We start from the raw sequence: 16,692 nt of genomic DNA, 5'->3' as shown, positions 1-16,692 counted from the left end.
GCTTGACTTCATCTTTGCCAATTTTGATGCCTTTGATTTCCTTTTGTTGTCTGATTGCTGATGCTAGAACTTCCAACACTATGTTAAACAACAGCGGTGAGAGTGGACATTCCTGTCATGTTCCTAATCTCAGGGAGAAAGCTCTCAGTTTTTCCCCATTGAGGATGATATTAGCTGTGGGCTTTTCATAAATGGCTTTTATGCTGTTTAAGTATGTTCCTTCTATCCCAGCTTTCTCGAGGGTTTTTATTAAGAAGGGATGCTTAATTTTGTCAAATGCTTTTTCTGCATCAATTGACAGGACCATATGGTTCTTATCTTTTCTTTTTTTAATGTGATGTATCACATTGATTGATTTGTGAATGTTGAACCAGCCCTGCAGCCCAGAAATGAATACCACTTGATCATGGTGAATAATTCTTTTTATATGCTGTTGAATTCGATTTGCTAGTATCCTTATTGAGAATTTTTGCATCCATAGTCATCAGGGATATTGGCCTGTAGTTCTCTTTTTTTGCTGGGTCTCTGTCTGGTTTAGGAATCAAAGTAATGCTGGCTTCATAGAATGAGTCTGGAAGTTTTCCTTCCCTTTCTATTTTTCAGAATAGCTTCAGAAGGATAGGTATTATCTCTGCTTTAAATGTCTGGTAGAATTCCCCAGGGAAGCCATCTGGTCCTGGACTCTTATTTGTTGGGAGATTTTTGATAACTGATACAGTTTCTTCGCTGGTTATGGGTCTGTTCAAGCTTTCTATTTCTTCCTGTTTGAGTTTTGGAAGTATGTGGGCGTTTAGGAATTTGTCCATTTCTTCCAGGTTGTCCAGTTTGTTGGCATATAATTTTTCATAGTATTCCCTGATAATTGCTTGTATTTCTGAGGGATTAGTTGTAATAATACCATTTCCATTCATGATTTTATCTATTCAGGTCCTCTCCCTTTTCTTTTTGACAAGCCTGGCTAGAGGTTTATCAGTTTTGTTTATTTTTTCAAAACACCAACTCTTGGTTTCATTGATCTGCTCTAGAGTTTTTTTAAGATTCTAAATTGTTTATTTCTGCTCTGATCTTTATTATTTCTCTTCTTCTGCTGGGTTTGGGGTGTCTTTGCTGTTCTGCTTCTATTTCCTTTAGGTGTGCTGTTAGATTTTGTATTTGGGATTTTTCTTGTTTCTTGAGATAGGCCTGGATTGCAATGTATTTTCCTCTCAGGACGGCCTTAGCTGCATCCCAAAGCATTTGGATTGTTGTTTTTTCATTTTCGTTTGTTTCCATAGATTTTTAAATTTCTTCTCTAATTGCCTGGTTGACCCATTCATTCTTTAGGAGGGTGTTGTTTAACCTCCATGCATTTGGAGGTTTTCCAGACTTTTTTCTGTGGTTGATTTCAAGTTTCATAGCATTGTGGTCTGAAAGTATGCATGGTATGATCTCAATTCTTGTGTACTTATGAAGGGCTGTTTTGTGACCCAGTATGTGATCTATCTTGGAGAATGTTCCATGTGCACTCGAGAAGAAAGTATATTCTGTTGCTTTGGGTGCAGAGTTCTAAATATATGTCAAGTCCATCTGATCCAATGTATCCTTCAGGGCCCTTGTTTCTTTATTGATCCTGTGTCTAGATGATCTATCCATTGTTGTAAGTGGAGGATTAAAGTCCCCTGAAATTACCATATTCTCATCAATAAGGTTGCTTATATTTATGAGTAATTGTTTTATATATTTGAGGGCTCCCATATTCGGTGCATAAACATTTATAATTGTTAGTTCTTCTTGATGGATAGTCCCTGTAATTATTATATAATGCCCTTCTTCAACTCTTGTTCCAGCCTTTAACTTGAAGTCTAGTTTGTCTGATATAACTATGGCTACTCCAGCTTTCTTTGACTTCCAGTAGCATGACAGGTAGTTCTCCATCCCCTCACTTTCAATCTGAAGGTGTCCTCAGGTCTAAAATGAATCTCTTGTAGACAGCAAATAGATGGGTCTTGTTTTCTTATCCATTCTGATACCCTATGTCTTTTGGCTGGAGCATTTAGTCCATTTACATTCAGTGTTATTATAGAAAGATATGGGTTTATAGTCATTGTGATGTCTGTAGGTTTCATGCTTGTAGTGATGTCTCTGGCACTCTGTCTCACAGGATCCCCCTTAGGATCACTTGTAGGGCTGGTTTAGTGGTGAGGAATTCCTTCAGGTTTTGCTTGTTTGGGAAGACCTTCATCACTCCTTCCATTCTAAATGACATACTTGCTGGCTAAAGGATTCTCGGCTCCTTACTTTTTTCTGTTCATCACATTGAAGATTTCCTGCCATTCCTTTCTGGCCTGCCAGTGTCAATGGATAGATCCGTCACTAGTCTTATCAGTCTCCCTTTATATGTTATATATATATATATATATATATATTTATATATATAACATATATATGTATATAACATATATATATATGTTATATATATACATATGTATATATGTATACATATATATGTATATAACATATATATGTATATAACATATATATATATATGTTAGACCATGTGTATCCCTAGCTGCTTTCAGAATTTTTTCTTTATCCTTGTATTTTGCCAGTTTCACTATGATATGTCATGCAGAAGATTGATTCAAGTTACATCTGAAGGGAGTTCTCTGTGCCTCTTGGATTTCAAGGCCTTCTTCCTTCCCCAGATCAGGAAGTTCTCAGCTATGATTTCTTCAAGTACACTTTCAGCACCTTTCTCTCTCTTTTCCTCCTCTATAATCCCAATTATGCGTATATTATTATGTTTTGTCGCATCACTTAGTTCTCTAATTCTCCCCTCATACTCCTGGATTTTTTTATCTCTTTATCCGCTTCCTCTTTTTCCATAATTTTATCTTCTAATTCACCTATTCTCTCCTCTGCCTCTTCAGAGCTGTGGTCACCTCCATTTTATTTTGCACCTTATTTATAGCATTTTTTAGCTCCTCCTGTCTTTTAGTCCCTTGATCTCTGTAGCAATAGATTCTCTGCTGTCCTCTATACTGTTTTCAAGCCCAGCGATTAATTTTATGACTATTATTTTAAATTAATTTTCTGTTATATTGCTTAAATCATTTTTGATCAATTTGTTAGCTGTTGCTACTTCCTGGAGTTTCTTTTGAGGAGAATTCTTCCATTTCATCATTTTGGATAGTCCCTAGAGTGGCACAGAACTGCAGTACTCTTCCTCTATGCTGTCTGGAGTAACTTGTGTTGGTGGGCGGGGCCACAGTCAGACCTGATGTCTGCCCCCAGCCCACCACTGGGGCCACAGTCAGACTGGTGTGTACCTTATCTTCCCCTCTCCCAGGGGCAGGACTCACTGTGGAGTGGTGCAGCCCGTCTTGGCTACTTGCACACTGCCAGGCTTCTGGTGCTGCTTCTATGGGATCTGGCGTATTAGCCGGGGTGGATCCGCAAGGTGCACAGCGGCGGGAGAGCCAGACTCAGCTCGCTTTGCCTTAGGTGGTCTACTTTGGGAGGGGCCCTGCGGCACCCGGAGGGAGGCAGACCCGTTGGAGGGATGGATCCACAGAAGCACAGCATTGGGTGTTTGCATGGTGCAAACAAGTTCTGTGAAGGGAACTGGTTCCCTTTGGGATTTTTGGCTGGGGGATGGGTGAGGGAGAGGGCGCTTTCCAGCGTCTTTGTTCCACGCCAAGCTGAGCTCTGTCCTACAGGGCTCAACAACTCCTCCTCCCGTTGTCCTCTAGCCCTCCCACTCTCAGAGCAGAGCTGTTGACTTATAATATTCCAGATGTTAAGTCCTGCTGGCTGTCAGAACACACTCCGTTAGCCCCTCCACTTTTGCAAGCCAGACTTGTGGGCTCTGCCTTATAGGGGGGCTGCCCCTCCATTGCCCAGCTCCCTCCTGCCAGTCCGTGTAGCATGCACAGCCTCTCCACCCTTCCTACCCTCTTCCGTGGTCCTGTTCTCTACGCATGGCTCCAGAGAATCCGTTCTGCTAGCCTTCTGGCGGTTTTCTGGGTTATTTAGGCTGATGTGGGTGGAATCTAAGTGATCAGCAGGATGCTGTGAGCCCAGCATCCTCCTAGGCCACCATCTTCCCTAAACTCCTGTTTTTAACTTTTAAACTGCAGTTTTAATTGAATTACGCACCAATATTACCATATGGAAGAATTTAAATATGACTATATATTTACCATTATGAGTGAGATTCACCTTACTGTTTTATGTTTTAAAACATTTAACATTTAGCATTTCGTGTAAGGCAGGTTTGGTGGTAATGAATTCCCTCAGCTTTTGCTTATTTGGGAGTCTTTATTCCTCCTTTGTTCCTGAAAAACTGCTTCATCAAGGATAGAATTCTTGATTGACATTTTTCTTTCAGTATTTTGAATTATCCCATTCTCTCTCAGTCAAAAATGTCTCTGTTGAGAAATGTGCCTAAAGTGTTATGGGGGGAGGGATGTAACCTCTTGTATGTAAATTCTCTTTTCTCTTGTTACTCTTACCATTTGTAATTTTGTCTTTGACTTATGAAAATATAATTATTTGTCTCAGTGTAACCCTATTCAGTTTCAACCTATTTAGCATCTTTTGAGCCTCATGAATCTGGATACTCATTTCTCTCCCCAGTGCTGGGAAGTTTTCAGCAACTATTGCTTTAAATGTATTTTATATCCTTTTTTCTTCCTCTTCTCCTTCTGGAATTCCAATAATGTGAATATTTTCTCTTTTCATTGTGTCCCCTAATTCTTGTAGGTTTTCTTCACTCTGTTTTATTAATTTTTTTTTCTTTTTTTTTTCCCCTCTGGGTAATATCCTAGCCTCTAGGTCACTTATTCTTTCTTGTGCATGGTTAAGTCTACTTTTGAAACCCTCTATTTATTTCTTAAATTCAGTTATTATATTTTTCAACTCTAGAATTTTTTTGTTTTTTAACGGTTGCTATTTCCTTGTCAAACTTCTCATTTTGTTTATGCATTATTCTCCTAATTTCATTAAACTGTCAATATTTTCCTCTAGTTCATTAAACTTCCTTTAGAGGACTATTCTGAATTCTTCATCTGAAATTTTATAGATCTTCATTTATTTTTTAGGGTCAGTTAATGAAGCTTTATTAGTTTCCTTTGGTAGTGCCATATTTATGATTGTTCACGATCTTTGGCTTCTTATATTGATAACTGTGCTTCTGAGTAATTGGACGCCTCTTCCAAACTTTACAGGTTTACTTTAGCAGGGACAGTTTTGCATCAGTCAGTGCAGTATGGGTTTCTGGGTTTCTGTTGGTAATGTCCTTGGGCAGGTGGGGCCTGCTAATATGGTTTATTTTGGGATGGGGCAACTGCTGGAGCTCTAAAGAGGGGGATGAGGGGTTGTGTCACTGGCTGAGAACAGTTGACTAGGACTGCTGACTTGGTACCCAAGTAATCCTGTAGAATGAGTTCTGCAGTTACCTGGATTCTCTGGTCAGAATCAGGTGGTCAGGACTGGGTAGTATATTCAGTTGTATATGAGGTTTTAAATCAGTTTCACTTCCCTGGCAAGGCTACAGGACAGGACTCAGGCTCTGTACTGCTTGTTGGTTAGGAACCCAAATCAGTCTAGATATGTACTGAGTCCCCTTGCAGATGAGGCCATTGGTTTTGTTCTGAAGATGGAGGAGTCCACAGACTGTGCTTTCTGTTCAAGCACTGCTGTATGTAGGTTTGCTGAATGGGCTATGCAGTTTCCCATGTTCTCTGGTTAGCTTCCCTGGTCAGATAGGCTGAAGCTTATATTATGTCACACACAGGGCTACATAGTAGATTATCTGTCTGGAGACAGCAGGAGAAGCAGCTCCAAAGCTGGTAAAGTTCTTTGTTGTCTTAACTCAACCCCACCCACACTGCCCCAAGTTCCCTGACCAATCTATTGGATTTGCTCTGCAAATTATTGGCTCTGTTCACTTCTCAGCTCAAGTGCTGCTAGGCCAGCACAGCTTCCAGGAGTTGTCACCAGCTTTTCTGGTCAGATGGAGCTAGAAGACATTCTCCATAGTGATTGGGGCAATATCTCAGCTCCCTTGCCTAGGCAGGATGGGGAGAGGCCACTCCAGGCTACTCTCAACTTCCCAAACAGGCTATCAGTTGTGAGGAGCTGGGAGCTATCCTCAGCCTTGGCTATGAATTAGTCCTCTTGACTGTGCATGGCATGGGAACACTCCACACCCAGTATGGGCTTTATGCTGGGGTAATCAGCTCTGATCACCTGCCTCTTGGGTGAAGAACCACTAGACTACACTGCTTTCAGGTATTGTAGCCAGCCCATCTGGTTAAATGGGGCCAGAAGATATTCTCCACAGCAGCTGGGGCTGTGATTCAGCTCCTTGCCTTGGCAATGACAAATCAAATTCTAGAGCTGGAAAAATTTCTCATTTGAGGATCCAAATAAGCAGATCTGCACCCCGCTGAGTTCCCTGGTCAGAGTGTGATCCAAATTTAGTTCTGCAGGAGAGCAACACTGCAAGTTGGAATTACTACTTGGGTACAGCAGGTATCATCAACTTGGTCTGCCAAGATTCACATGTTGGTCGTTGCAAGCCCCTGTCCCTTCTCTGTCTTAGTCAGATTCCTAATGGTTGAGCCTCACAGATTTCCCTCTAATCCTCGTGATGTGAAATTAGAGTAAGGATTCCCATAGAGTGACTCACAATGCTGCAATGGGGCTGCTTGTTGTACCTCTGGGTTATCTTTTCACTCTGGAGGAAGTATAGGCTCAGGGGAGATCTCTGTGCATTGTGTTGCACTAGCCTGAGAGATGGGCAATGCAGTCAACATATAGCTGCCTCTCTCACCCTTCTAATGCAGTCTGTCTTTGGCCTCACTCTCATGTTCTAGAATTCTCTCAGTAGTGTCTTGTTCTTAAATAGTTTTTGGTTGTTCTTCTTGTGAGGGGGTATGATGTCAAGAACAACTTATGTTGCCTTCTTGGTGATGTCACTCTGAAATCCTGTTTATGTTTATTGGAGCATAGAACCCAACTTCATGTTATATATAATCACAAAGCTTTTTTATTTATTTATTTTTTTAAATAGAGAATTATACTTTATTTATTTTTATTTTTTTTAATGTTTATTGATTTTTGAGAGAGAGAGAGAGAGAGAGAGAGAGAGAGAGAGAGAGAGCAGGGGAGGGGCAGAGAGAGGGAGACACAGAATACAAAGCAGACTCCAGGCTCGGAGCTGTCAGCATAGAGCCTGATATGGGGTCAATCCCACAAACCATGAGATCATGACCTGAGCCGAAGCTGGATGCTCAACTGACTGAGCCACCCAGGGGCCCTGCATAAAGCTTTTTTTAAAGCACTATTTTAAAATACACCAAGTTTTCCATGAATAAAAGCACAATGTAAAACACAAGACTAAACTCTGTCTTATTCAAAACTTTACCAAGAATTGTTCATTTTGAAATTATATCCCCCAAAAGCAATACTTCTCAAAATATTTGAGCTAACAATTCACAACACCTTTGTCATTCTACATTTGTAGATGTCATATTTATGGTGTTTCTATATATTGCTGCAAACATATGACTATTTTATACATTCTTCTATAATATAGTCATGCCCAAGTATTTATATATCAAAGCACATTTTCATATACCACCTTTCCTTTTATCCTTTCTCATACATACATATATAATAAGGTAAATTTTAAAATATTTGTTATATAAAACGGGTGCTAAGTCTAATAAAGTTGAGATCCATTACTCTAGGACAAATTCTCTCAAACAAGAATATGCTTTTTCTGGTGTTTGAAATAAGAATAAATGGGCATTGAATGAGACTCTCTCCTGAGAGCTTTAATATGTTTCCTTTGTTATATCAATTTTGACTGGCTAGAGACACTTTTATGTGAACTTCCAAATTCTTTATTGCATTCTGAAGTTGAATTTATCACCTAAAATACTCTTTAACACATAAGAACTTACTCTCATCTCTAATTTTATGTATTACTTCTATAATTAAAATATGTACTTATTACCTAAAATATTAATTAACTTATGAGGAGAGATTAGAGTGTGTGTGTGTGTGTGTGTGTGTGTGTGCGCACGTGCGCATGCTATGTAGTCATAAACTACATTAACTAAATGTGAGAGTGTACAGGCATAAACTTCCAAGAGGTGACTTTATGACACTTGGCATTGTATACTGTGTCATCAATTTATCAGGCTTTATAAAACCACTGTCTTAGTCTCGTGTAAAAGTTGTGCAGGTTGGGGCGCCTGGGTGGCACAGTCGGTTAAGGGTCCGACTTCAGCCAGGTCACGATCTCGCGGTCCGTGGGTTCGAGCCCCGCGTCGGGCTCTGGGCTGATGGCTCAGAGCCTGGAGCCTGTTTCCGATTCTGTGTCTCCCTCTCTCTCTGCCCCTCTCCCATTCATGCTCTGTCTCTCTCTGTCCCAAAAATAAATAAAAAACGTTGAAAAAAAAATTAAAAAAAAAAGTTGTGCAGGAATACTTTATAAAAGGGGTGTGAGGTGGAATTTCTTTAAACAAACAACTGAAGAGAATGGATCTTTCCAATGTCCTTCCCTTTGCCTATAACACTTTATTATCTACTTACTAACTGTAATCTGTACTATAAGAACAACTCATATACCATAATCTTTATAAAATCATCTCTCATACAGCCAGATGTAGTCATTCCCTTCTCTTAGGCTCACAATTATACTTAATTGCTTCTGTTATTTCAATTAGCATGAAAGCTTGTTTTTCTTTATGTGCTTATTTATTGAGAATAACATGTCCTCATACTCTTAAGAAAAGTCAAATGTTTCTACAACTATGGCAATAAGTTACTACAACTTATTTTTAAACCTCTTTAATTAATCAATTATAGTTCTTTAGCTGTGGTGGCAGGTAATGCCCAGAACAAGTTATAAGCCTGTTTTATCAACAAGTGATAGCTCAATTCTGGAAACATACTTCTGAAAACCAACCAGTAAGTGAGAGATACTACTTTGAAATCTAACTAATTAGCAAAAGTCCCTCTCTAGTAACACATGTTTGAAGGCCAATCAGCAACTTGGTCTTTCCTGAGGAACTATACCATAATCTTTTTTTGTTTTTAAGTTTATTTATTTATTTTGAGAGAGAGAGACAGAGTGCAAGCAGGGGAAGGGCAGAGAGAGGGAGAGAAAATGTTAAGCAGGCTCCACACTGTCACTGAAGAGCCCAACGTGGGGCTCAAACCCACAAACCATGACGTCATGACCTGAGCCGAAATCAAGAGTCAGACACTTAACCAACTGAGCCACCAGGCACCCCTACCCTAGATCTTATGTCATTTCACTTCCATTGCTAAAAGCCACTAACCACTAACTTGCATGTTGTGTAACAAATTACCCCTACATTAGAAGCTTAAAACATTTGTCTCACATAGTTTCTGAGAGTTAAGAATCTGGAGTGGATTTTCTAGGTGGGTCCAGCCACAGTCTCTCATGGGGTTACAGTCATCTGAAGGACTGATGGGGTAGAGACTCCACTTCCATGTTGCATTACTCACACAGACCTCAGTTCCTCACTGGTTGTAGGTGGATGGCTTCAGTTCATTAGCACAAAGACCTCTCAACAGGTCTGCCTAAGACTTTTATCACATGGCAGCTACCTTTCCTCAGAGAAGCTTATCTAAGAGAAGGCAGGAGTCACAAAATCTCTTTATGAACTAGCCTCAGAGGTAACACACCATCACTTTTTTTTTTTTTTTGTATTCTGATACAGTATGTGTATTTCCACAAAAGAATGAATACCAGGAGGCATAGATCATTGGATCCATCTTCAGAGCTAGCTACCACTCTTCCCCCAAACCCTATATAATATCAATAGTCTGCTTTGCTCAGAAAGACTGTTTAACCAGGATAACTCTAACTTACTTAGATGTACAACAAACTGAGCTTGGAGTTCTTATTTCAGATATTGACTGTTGCTGTTAGGCGGGTTCTCCCAAGATTTTTTTTTTTTTTTTTTTTGAAGATCCTTGTTTTGTGGCACTTTGTTTGACCCATAGACCAATAGAAGTGCTCACTGGGACTGACTGAGCCAAAACACTCTGATAGTGCATTGGATCTGCTAGAATGTGAACACTTCTAGGGCAGGGATTAAGCTCAAATTATTTTTCAAACTTTATTGCCAAGAACATAATTGACACTTAGTTCATGCTTGTTAAATAAATGGATGCAGAATTCAAATAATAAGACATTAATCCTACAATTTTCATTTTAAAAAGTTCAGAAGTATTGAGTGGTAGATTACTGTTTAATATGAAACTCACATTTCCTTTAGCTTATAGATCTAATGCCACATATTAATGTCTTTCGCAAATGCTTCCATCCTGCTTGGTGAAACTGGGTTTTGGGAGAGTGGGAGACATATCTCTGATTTTATCAATGAAGTCCAAGAAAAAATGGAATTCACATAGAACACATTCGTTCCATTAAATGAGCAAGACCTCATTCATCATCCTAAAGAATTTGTAATAACTTGACCATAGTTGAAAACCTTTCACCAGATACAATACAGCATTCATTTTTATCTTTCTGTGGATAATTTCTGTGAATGTACTAAATGTTGAAAGTTTTAACCAACTGAACCATCATCTAAAAATAAAATACTTGTTCCACCAGCAAGTACCCTCATGAAAACATAATCACATAATTTGCTCTTAACAAAGAAAATCAAAGGGACATTAAAGAACATGAAAGTTGAGGCTGCTGATAGTTGGTAAAAAGGGACATCGACAAGTATATATCAAAAAACCTTTACAAGTCCAATTGAATATAAAATATAGTTTTTAGTTGTATTATTCTCCTCAAACAAGCAGGTTATCCATAGGCTAAGTAAGACCCTGATATAACCATAGTATGTTTAAACTTATCCAAACTATAATAGACCATTTCCTGTACTTAAGCATATATAAGTGATATAAAATATATGACGCTCCCTTCAAATAAGGATTTGAGTTTTTCATTTTTTAATAATTAATCTTACAGAATACCCCAAAGAACAGGTTAAAAACTCAAAGTAGTTTTAACAAGAGTACAAATGTCTATATCTTAATAAGTTAAGGATAATCAGGACAAGTCAAGATAGCAAGTTCAAGAAGGCAAAATAAATTGCACACATATTAATAGTATAAGAAAATATGGTAAAAAAGGAAAGAATGATGATGGGTAGAAATCCAAATGATGAGATGTGTGTTTTAAAAGTTTAAAACAAGTGCCTATTTTTATCTTCTTTTATTTTTCCCTATATTCATTTGTTTTGTTTCTTAAATTCCACATATGAGTGAAATATGAGACTCTTAACTATAGAGAACAAACTGAGGGTTGCTAGAGGGGAGATGGGTGGGGGGAATGGCTAAATGGGTGACGGGCATTAAGGAAGGCACTTGGGATGATCACTGGGTGTTATATGTAAGTGAAGAATCACTGGGTTCTAATACTGAACCAATACTACATTATATGTTAACTAACTTGAATTTAAATAAAATCTTGGAAGAAGAAAAAAAAAGTTTAAAACAAGTACAGAGATATAAGCAGAATATGTGGTAGCTGGATTATATTCATAATAAATTAGATATATTCGATTATCATATCTTCTGAATTCCATCACTTAAGAGAAATGAGAAAATTTGGAAAATGTTTAGAGAGAAGTACCAAAAGACATTAAGGATTAGAACGAGGGCTTCTGAAGAATATTTTTAAAGGCCTATTACAGAAAAAGAAAGATTCTTATTAATCTATGCATAGACTTAATTTTGTGGATTGTGAAAAAGTTACAACTGCAATGAACATGTATAAGAAAAGAAAGTCTTACGTTTCAGAGTAGAAAGTTCTGAAATAGATCATCAAAAATCAGACCTGTCAAGGACAATTATGTAATTGCCAGAGTCTAAAGATGGGATTCTCATTTGGCTAATATACATCAGGTCTTGCCTGAAGGCAGTGGAATAAACCGAACAGCATAAAGAGATATCTTTCACTTTCATAATGGGTAACAAAACAGTGATTAGGCCAGGAAATCAGTTCCAGCATTAATTATATAACTTAAATAACCATATGTTATAGGGGTAAGTAAAATGTACTATATGAAGGGCTGGAAATGATATATGAAGAAGTAGTAGAACTAGAGGTCTCTGCTCATTACTCAGGATCTGAACTAATTAGAAACCTTACATTAATATAATAATATGATTCAGTTAAGAATGCACCATTGGTTTGAAAAAGTAATTTAATCATTCATTTGTATTCTCTAAATGATTGTCTTGAGAGATAATGGCTAACCTACTCCTTTCAAGGTATTCCCATTAGAATTCCAGGGGTTCTTAATATAATCTACAGCTTTCAGGTTGAGAATCCACCAAAGTCACAAAAGCTAATGCAGGTGAGAAATAAGTTCAGCATGTCTGCGACAGGCCAGAAGAGCAGCGGGACTCAAGGGCAGACAATTCATAAGGAAAGATAACAAAAGACACATTAAAAGACCAGCCTTCCAAAAGGCTTGTTAAACTTATTTTCTGCAAATACATATGTTCCTGGAGAAAAAATAAAAGTTTTTAATTCATTGATCTAAAATGATAAATTATGATTCAGAAGAAATACTTTGTGTATTTAAGCAATTTGAAGGTATGACTTATGCTGCATTCCAGTGACATTCAAACCATTATGATAGGAATTCTGAGATATAAAAACATGGATATAATGATACTTTTAGAGTATGTATGGTCTTCATACTACCTAATTTGTTAGCAACCCATGCCATTTATAGAACATTCAGTAATTCTATTACTACTCCTCAGTTCTTGCTGATGATACTTCCCTAAATTACAGAGTGAAATCAATAAACAGGAGTGCCTACATGGTGGAGTATTATTAATGGTGGAACACATAATAAATTCCCAGAGCCAACTTGCTTAAAATGTTTCTAGCAGAGCAGATACTGAGTTTCAGAAAGTGCTTCTGTAAGACACTAATCTTTCTCAAGGCAAATGCTGAAAACTATTTTGTCTATCAGTTTAATAACAACTGTAATTCAAAAAAATGCGAGACCTTGGTCACTTACAAAAAGGGAAAAGGTAAGCATAAAACTTCAGAAGATAGAGTCTTTAACTTACAAAATAATGCCTCTTGCATGTTTCCTTTACGTTTGTTTTATTTGCAACAAATGTTCACAAATGGGCTATAAACAATGAACACAAATCTTTGGAATGATATGGATTCCACTGTCGGAATGTTCAGGTGGAAAACAGCAAAGAGAAGATAAATTGCAACAGGGTCTTGATTCATCTTATAAAGCCTGAAGCCCTCAATCTTATTTTTCATAATTTTCCTTCTCTTTTCCTCCTCTTCTTCCCCTATGGTATCTATCAGAACAGGGTACTTAAATATGCCATTACATACACTAGCCCAATGAGACTGTGCTAAATCTGTGGCTCTCTATAGATAAGTTCTAAAATGCTGAACCTAAAATTTAAAATCATTTCTCAAAATTATTACCAAAATACAAATTTCACTATCTTGGTTCTTTAAATTTATTTTATAGCTTTATTGAAGTGTAAATGAAAACTGCACATGTTTAAAGTATACAATTTGATGAATTCTGACATATGTACATATACATGGAACTATCACCATGATGAAGATAATAAACATTACCATCATCCCCATCATAACCCATCACATCTCACTTCCACGTCCCAACCCAATCCCAGGTAAACATAGATCTGCTTCTTTCATAAGGTTTAGTGTTCATTATCTATAATTTCATAAAAATGAACTCATACTCTTATCCTCTTTTTTTTGCAGGGGGGGGGGGTCTGGTTTCTTTTACTCAGCATAATTCTTTTGAGATTCAGCCATGTCGTTACATGTATCAATACTGTCAATAGTTTGTTCTTTCATATTGCTGAGTAGTATTCTGCATGGATATATCACAATTTGTTTAGCCTTTAACCTGTAGATAGACATTTGAATTGTTTCTACTTTGAGTCTTTTACCAAAAAAGGGATCCATGGATATTCATGTACAAGTCATTTGCAGATGTATACATTCTTTCCTCTTGGATAAATATCTAGGAGTGGTATGGTTGGGTCATAAAACAGGTTTATGTTTAACTTTTTAAGAAAACATCAAATTATTTTGCAAAGTGTTTTTACCATTTTACATTTGCACTGGCAGAATATTAAAGTTGCTACACATCCTTGCCAACACTGGATGTGTTCAGTCGTTTTAATTTTAGTCATTCTAGTAAGCATGTAGTGGTATCGCACTGTGTTTCAATTTACATTTCCCTAATGAGTAATAATGATGCACATCTTTTTTGGACTTGTTTGTCATTCATATAAATCCTTTTTTCTTTTTCTTTTGTATTTATCTTGAAAATTTTATTGACAGTAAAATTCACTCTTTTGTTATACAGTTCATTTTGACTAATTTTTAGAGCCCTATGACCATTATCATGATCAAGAGACAGAACAATCCCATCACCCAATGAACTCCCTCATGCTGCCTCTTTGCAATCAAATCCTCCCACCAGCTGTAAGCCCTGGAAATCACAGGACTGATCTCTGTCCTATAGTTTTGCTTTTTCCAAAGTGTCATTTAAATAAAATCTATATACAGCCTATGAATTTGGATTCTTTCACTTAACATGATGCATGTGAAATTCCTCTTGTTGTATCAATAGTTCATTCCCTTTTATAGGTGAAAAATATTTCATTGTGTAGATGTAAAAATTTTCATTTACCACCTCACCAGCTAAAGAACATTTATGTTGTTTCCAACTTTTGGCAATTATGACTAAAGCAACTATATACACTTATATACAGGTTTTTGGTAAACGAATACTTTCATTTTTCTTGGGTAATTACCCAGGACTGAGATGGCTGGGTTATGGATACAGTACTGCAACTTTATAAGAAAGTACCAACAAAATATTCATAAATTGATTATATCATTTTACGTTCCCAACAGCAATAAATGAGTGTCTCAGTTGCTCTACATCCTTGCCAGACTTGGCACTGTCATATTTTCAATTTTATTTTAGTCTAATAGGTGAGTATTCTTGTGGCTTCAATTTGTATTGCCCTAGTTACTAATGATGTTGACCATTTTATATTAAACTTAAAGAGAAATCATTTCATGTGCTTATTTGCCATCTATGTATCTCATTAGTCTATTTGGTTTTTACCAAAATACAAAGGTAATTAACAGAAGGATAGTCTTTTCAACAAATAGTGCTAGCATATTTGGATATCACCATGTTAAATTTAAGAAAAAAAAAAAAGAACTTCGATCTATGCCTTGAGCCAAGTACCAAAAAAAAAAATAAATAAAATAAAACCCCTCAAAACAGATTAGACACTGAAATATAAAACCCAAAGGTATAAAATTTTCTGGAGGAAACCCTTGAGACCAGAAGTCTGGCCAGTTTTCTTGGCTATCACAACAAAAACATAAAGAATACAGTAGTAAACTGAATTTCATCAAAATTAAAAACTTCTCTTCAAAACATATTATTGAAAGATAGAAAATACAAGACACAGACTAGGAGAAAATATTTTCAAAGAATATATCTTAAAGGATTTATATTCAGAATATCTAAAGGACTTTCAACACTCAATAATAAAAGATATATATTAAAAAAATGGTCAAAAAATTTAAGATGGACAGTTGGCCAATGATGATATCCAATGCCAAATACATGAAAACATGCTAAATATCATTATCTCCTGGAAAAATGAAAACCACATCAGAATACCAATACTTCTCTATTAGGATGGCTAAAATTAGAACAACTAATTATACCAAGTACTGATGTAGAGCAATTGCAGCTCTGAAGTCTGCAGGGGGTGGGGGGCATGGGATATGAAATGATAGAACTGCTTTGGAAAACAGTTTGGTTAAGAGAAATGCTAGGATAGGTCTATCCACGATCCTGTGCATGAATGAATGCTCATAGTAACTATCCGTAGAGTATCACATTTTTGAAAGCAACACAAATGTCCATCATCAGGTGAATGAATAATCACAGTGTGTTTCTGCTTTCTAGAGGAAACACCAAAGTGTAATACAGACACTTTTTAAACTGCAGGAATAATACTTAAGAACTAAAATGAATACTCCCCAGGGCCTAGATATTACACTACATCATCTAAGTGACAAATAAGAGTTAGATAAAGGGTCATTTCTTCTATAATATAAAAAAAATAATAAGATTCAGCATCTTACCTATATATTTATATCCTTCTTCCCCATTTACTATGGGTCTCAGCCAAGTTGACCTAAGTCGTATATTTTTACACACATGGGCACCTTGAGGAGGATAGAGTGTAAATAACATTTCAATCGCATTGTACTTCTTGAGGAGTTGAGAATATCTGTCACGGTCTTCTGTAAAAAAAAAAAAAAAAAAAAGAATATATATTTTTTAAATTTTAGACATTTTGCAAAAATGTCTAATGTATTTTTAAGGGATGCATATTAGAAACTATTTAATAATTTGAATGCTAATGGTTATGTTGACAACTTGGGTTTTCTTTAGTCAGAGGTACTTCACCAATAATCTTACTGTGCAGATAATTCCTAGCAAAAATTAAGGAGTAATGGGTTTACTAATATCATCTTTAAACACTATCAGTTTAAAGTAGTATTGTTAACAGGTATGGAAAAAA

General features: G+C 36.8%; 1 protein-coding gene across 21 annotated transcripts in view; it reads right to left on the bottom strand.

The window, feature by feature from the left end:
* Window positions 1-16,692, bottom strand: part of IQCM (IQ motif containing M) — a 674,133-nt gene that overhangs the window by 249,488 nt on the left and 407,953 nt on the right. For all 21 annotated transcript variants that reach the window (XM_045056876.1, XM_045056875.1, XM_045056873.1 and 18 more), the window contains one exon: window positions 16,250-16,411. In XM_045056876.1, the coding sequence (XP_044912811.1) occupies window positions 16,250-16,411 (162 nt within the window). The remainder of the gene's footprint in view (window positions 1-16,249; window positions 16,412-16,692) is intronic.

The sequence above is a fragment of the Felis catus genome, chromosome B1 (genome assembly GCF_018350175.1).
Source record: "Felis catus isolate Fca126 chromosome B1, F.catus_Fca126_mat1.0, whole genome shotgun sequence".
In the NCBI taxonomy this organism is placed as follows: domain Eukaryota; kingdom Metazoa; phylum Chordata; class Mammalia; order Carnivora; family Felidae; genus Felis; species Felis catus.
The sequence above is the reverse complement of the archived record's forward strand: the minus strand, read 5'-3'. Positions and strand labels throughout refer to the sequence as shown.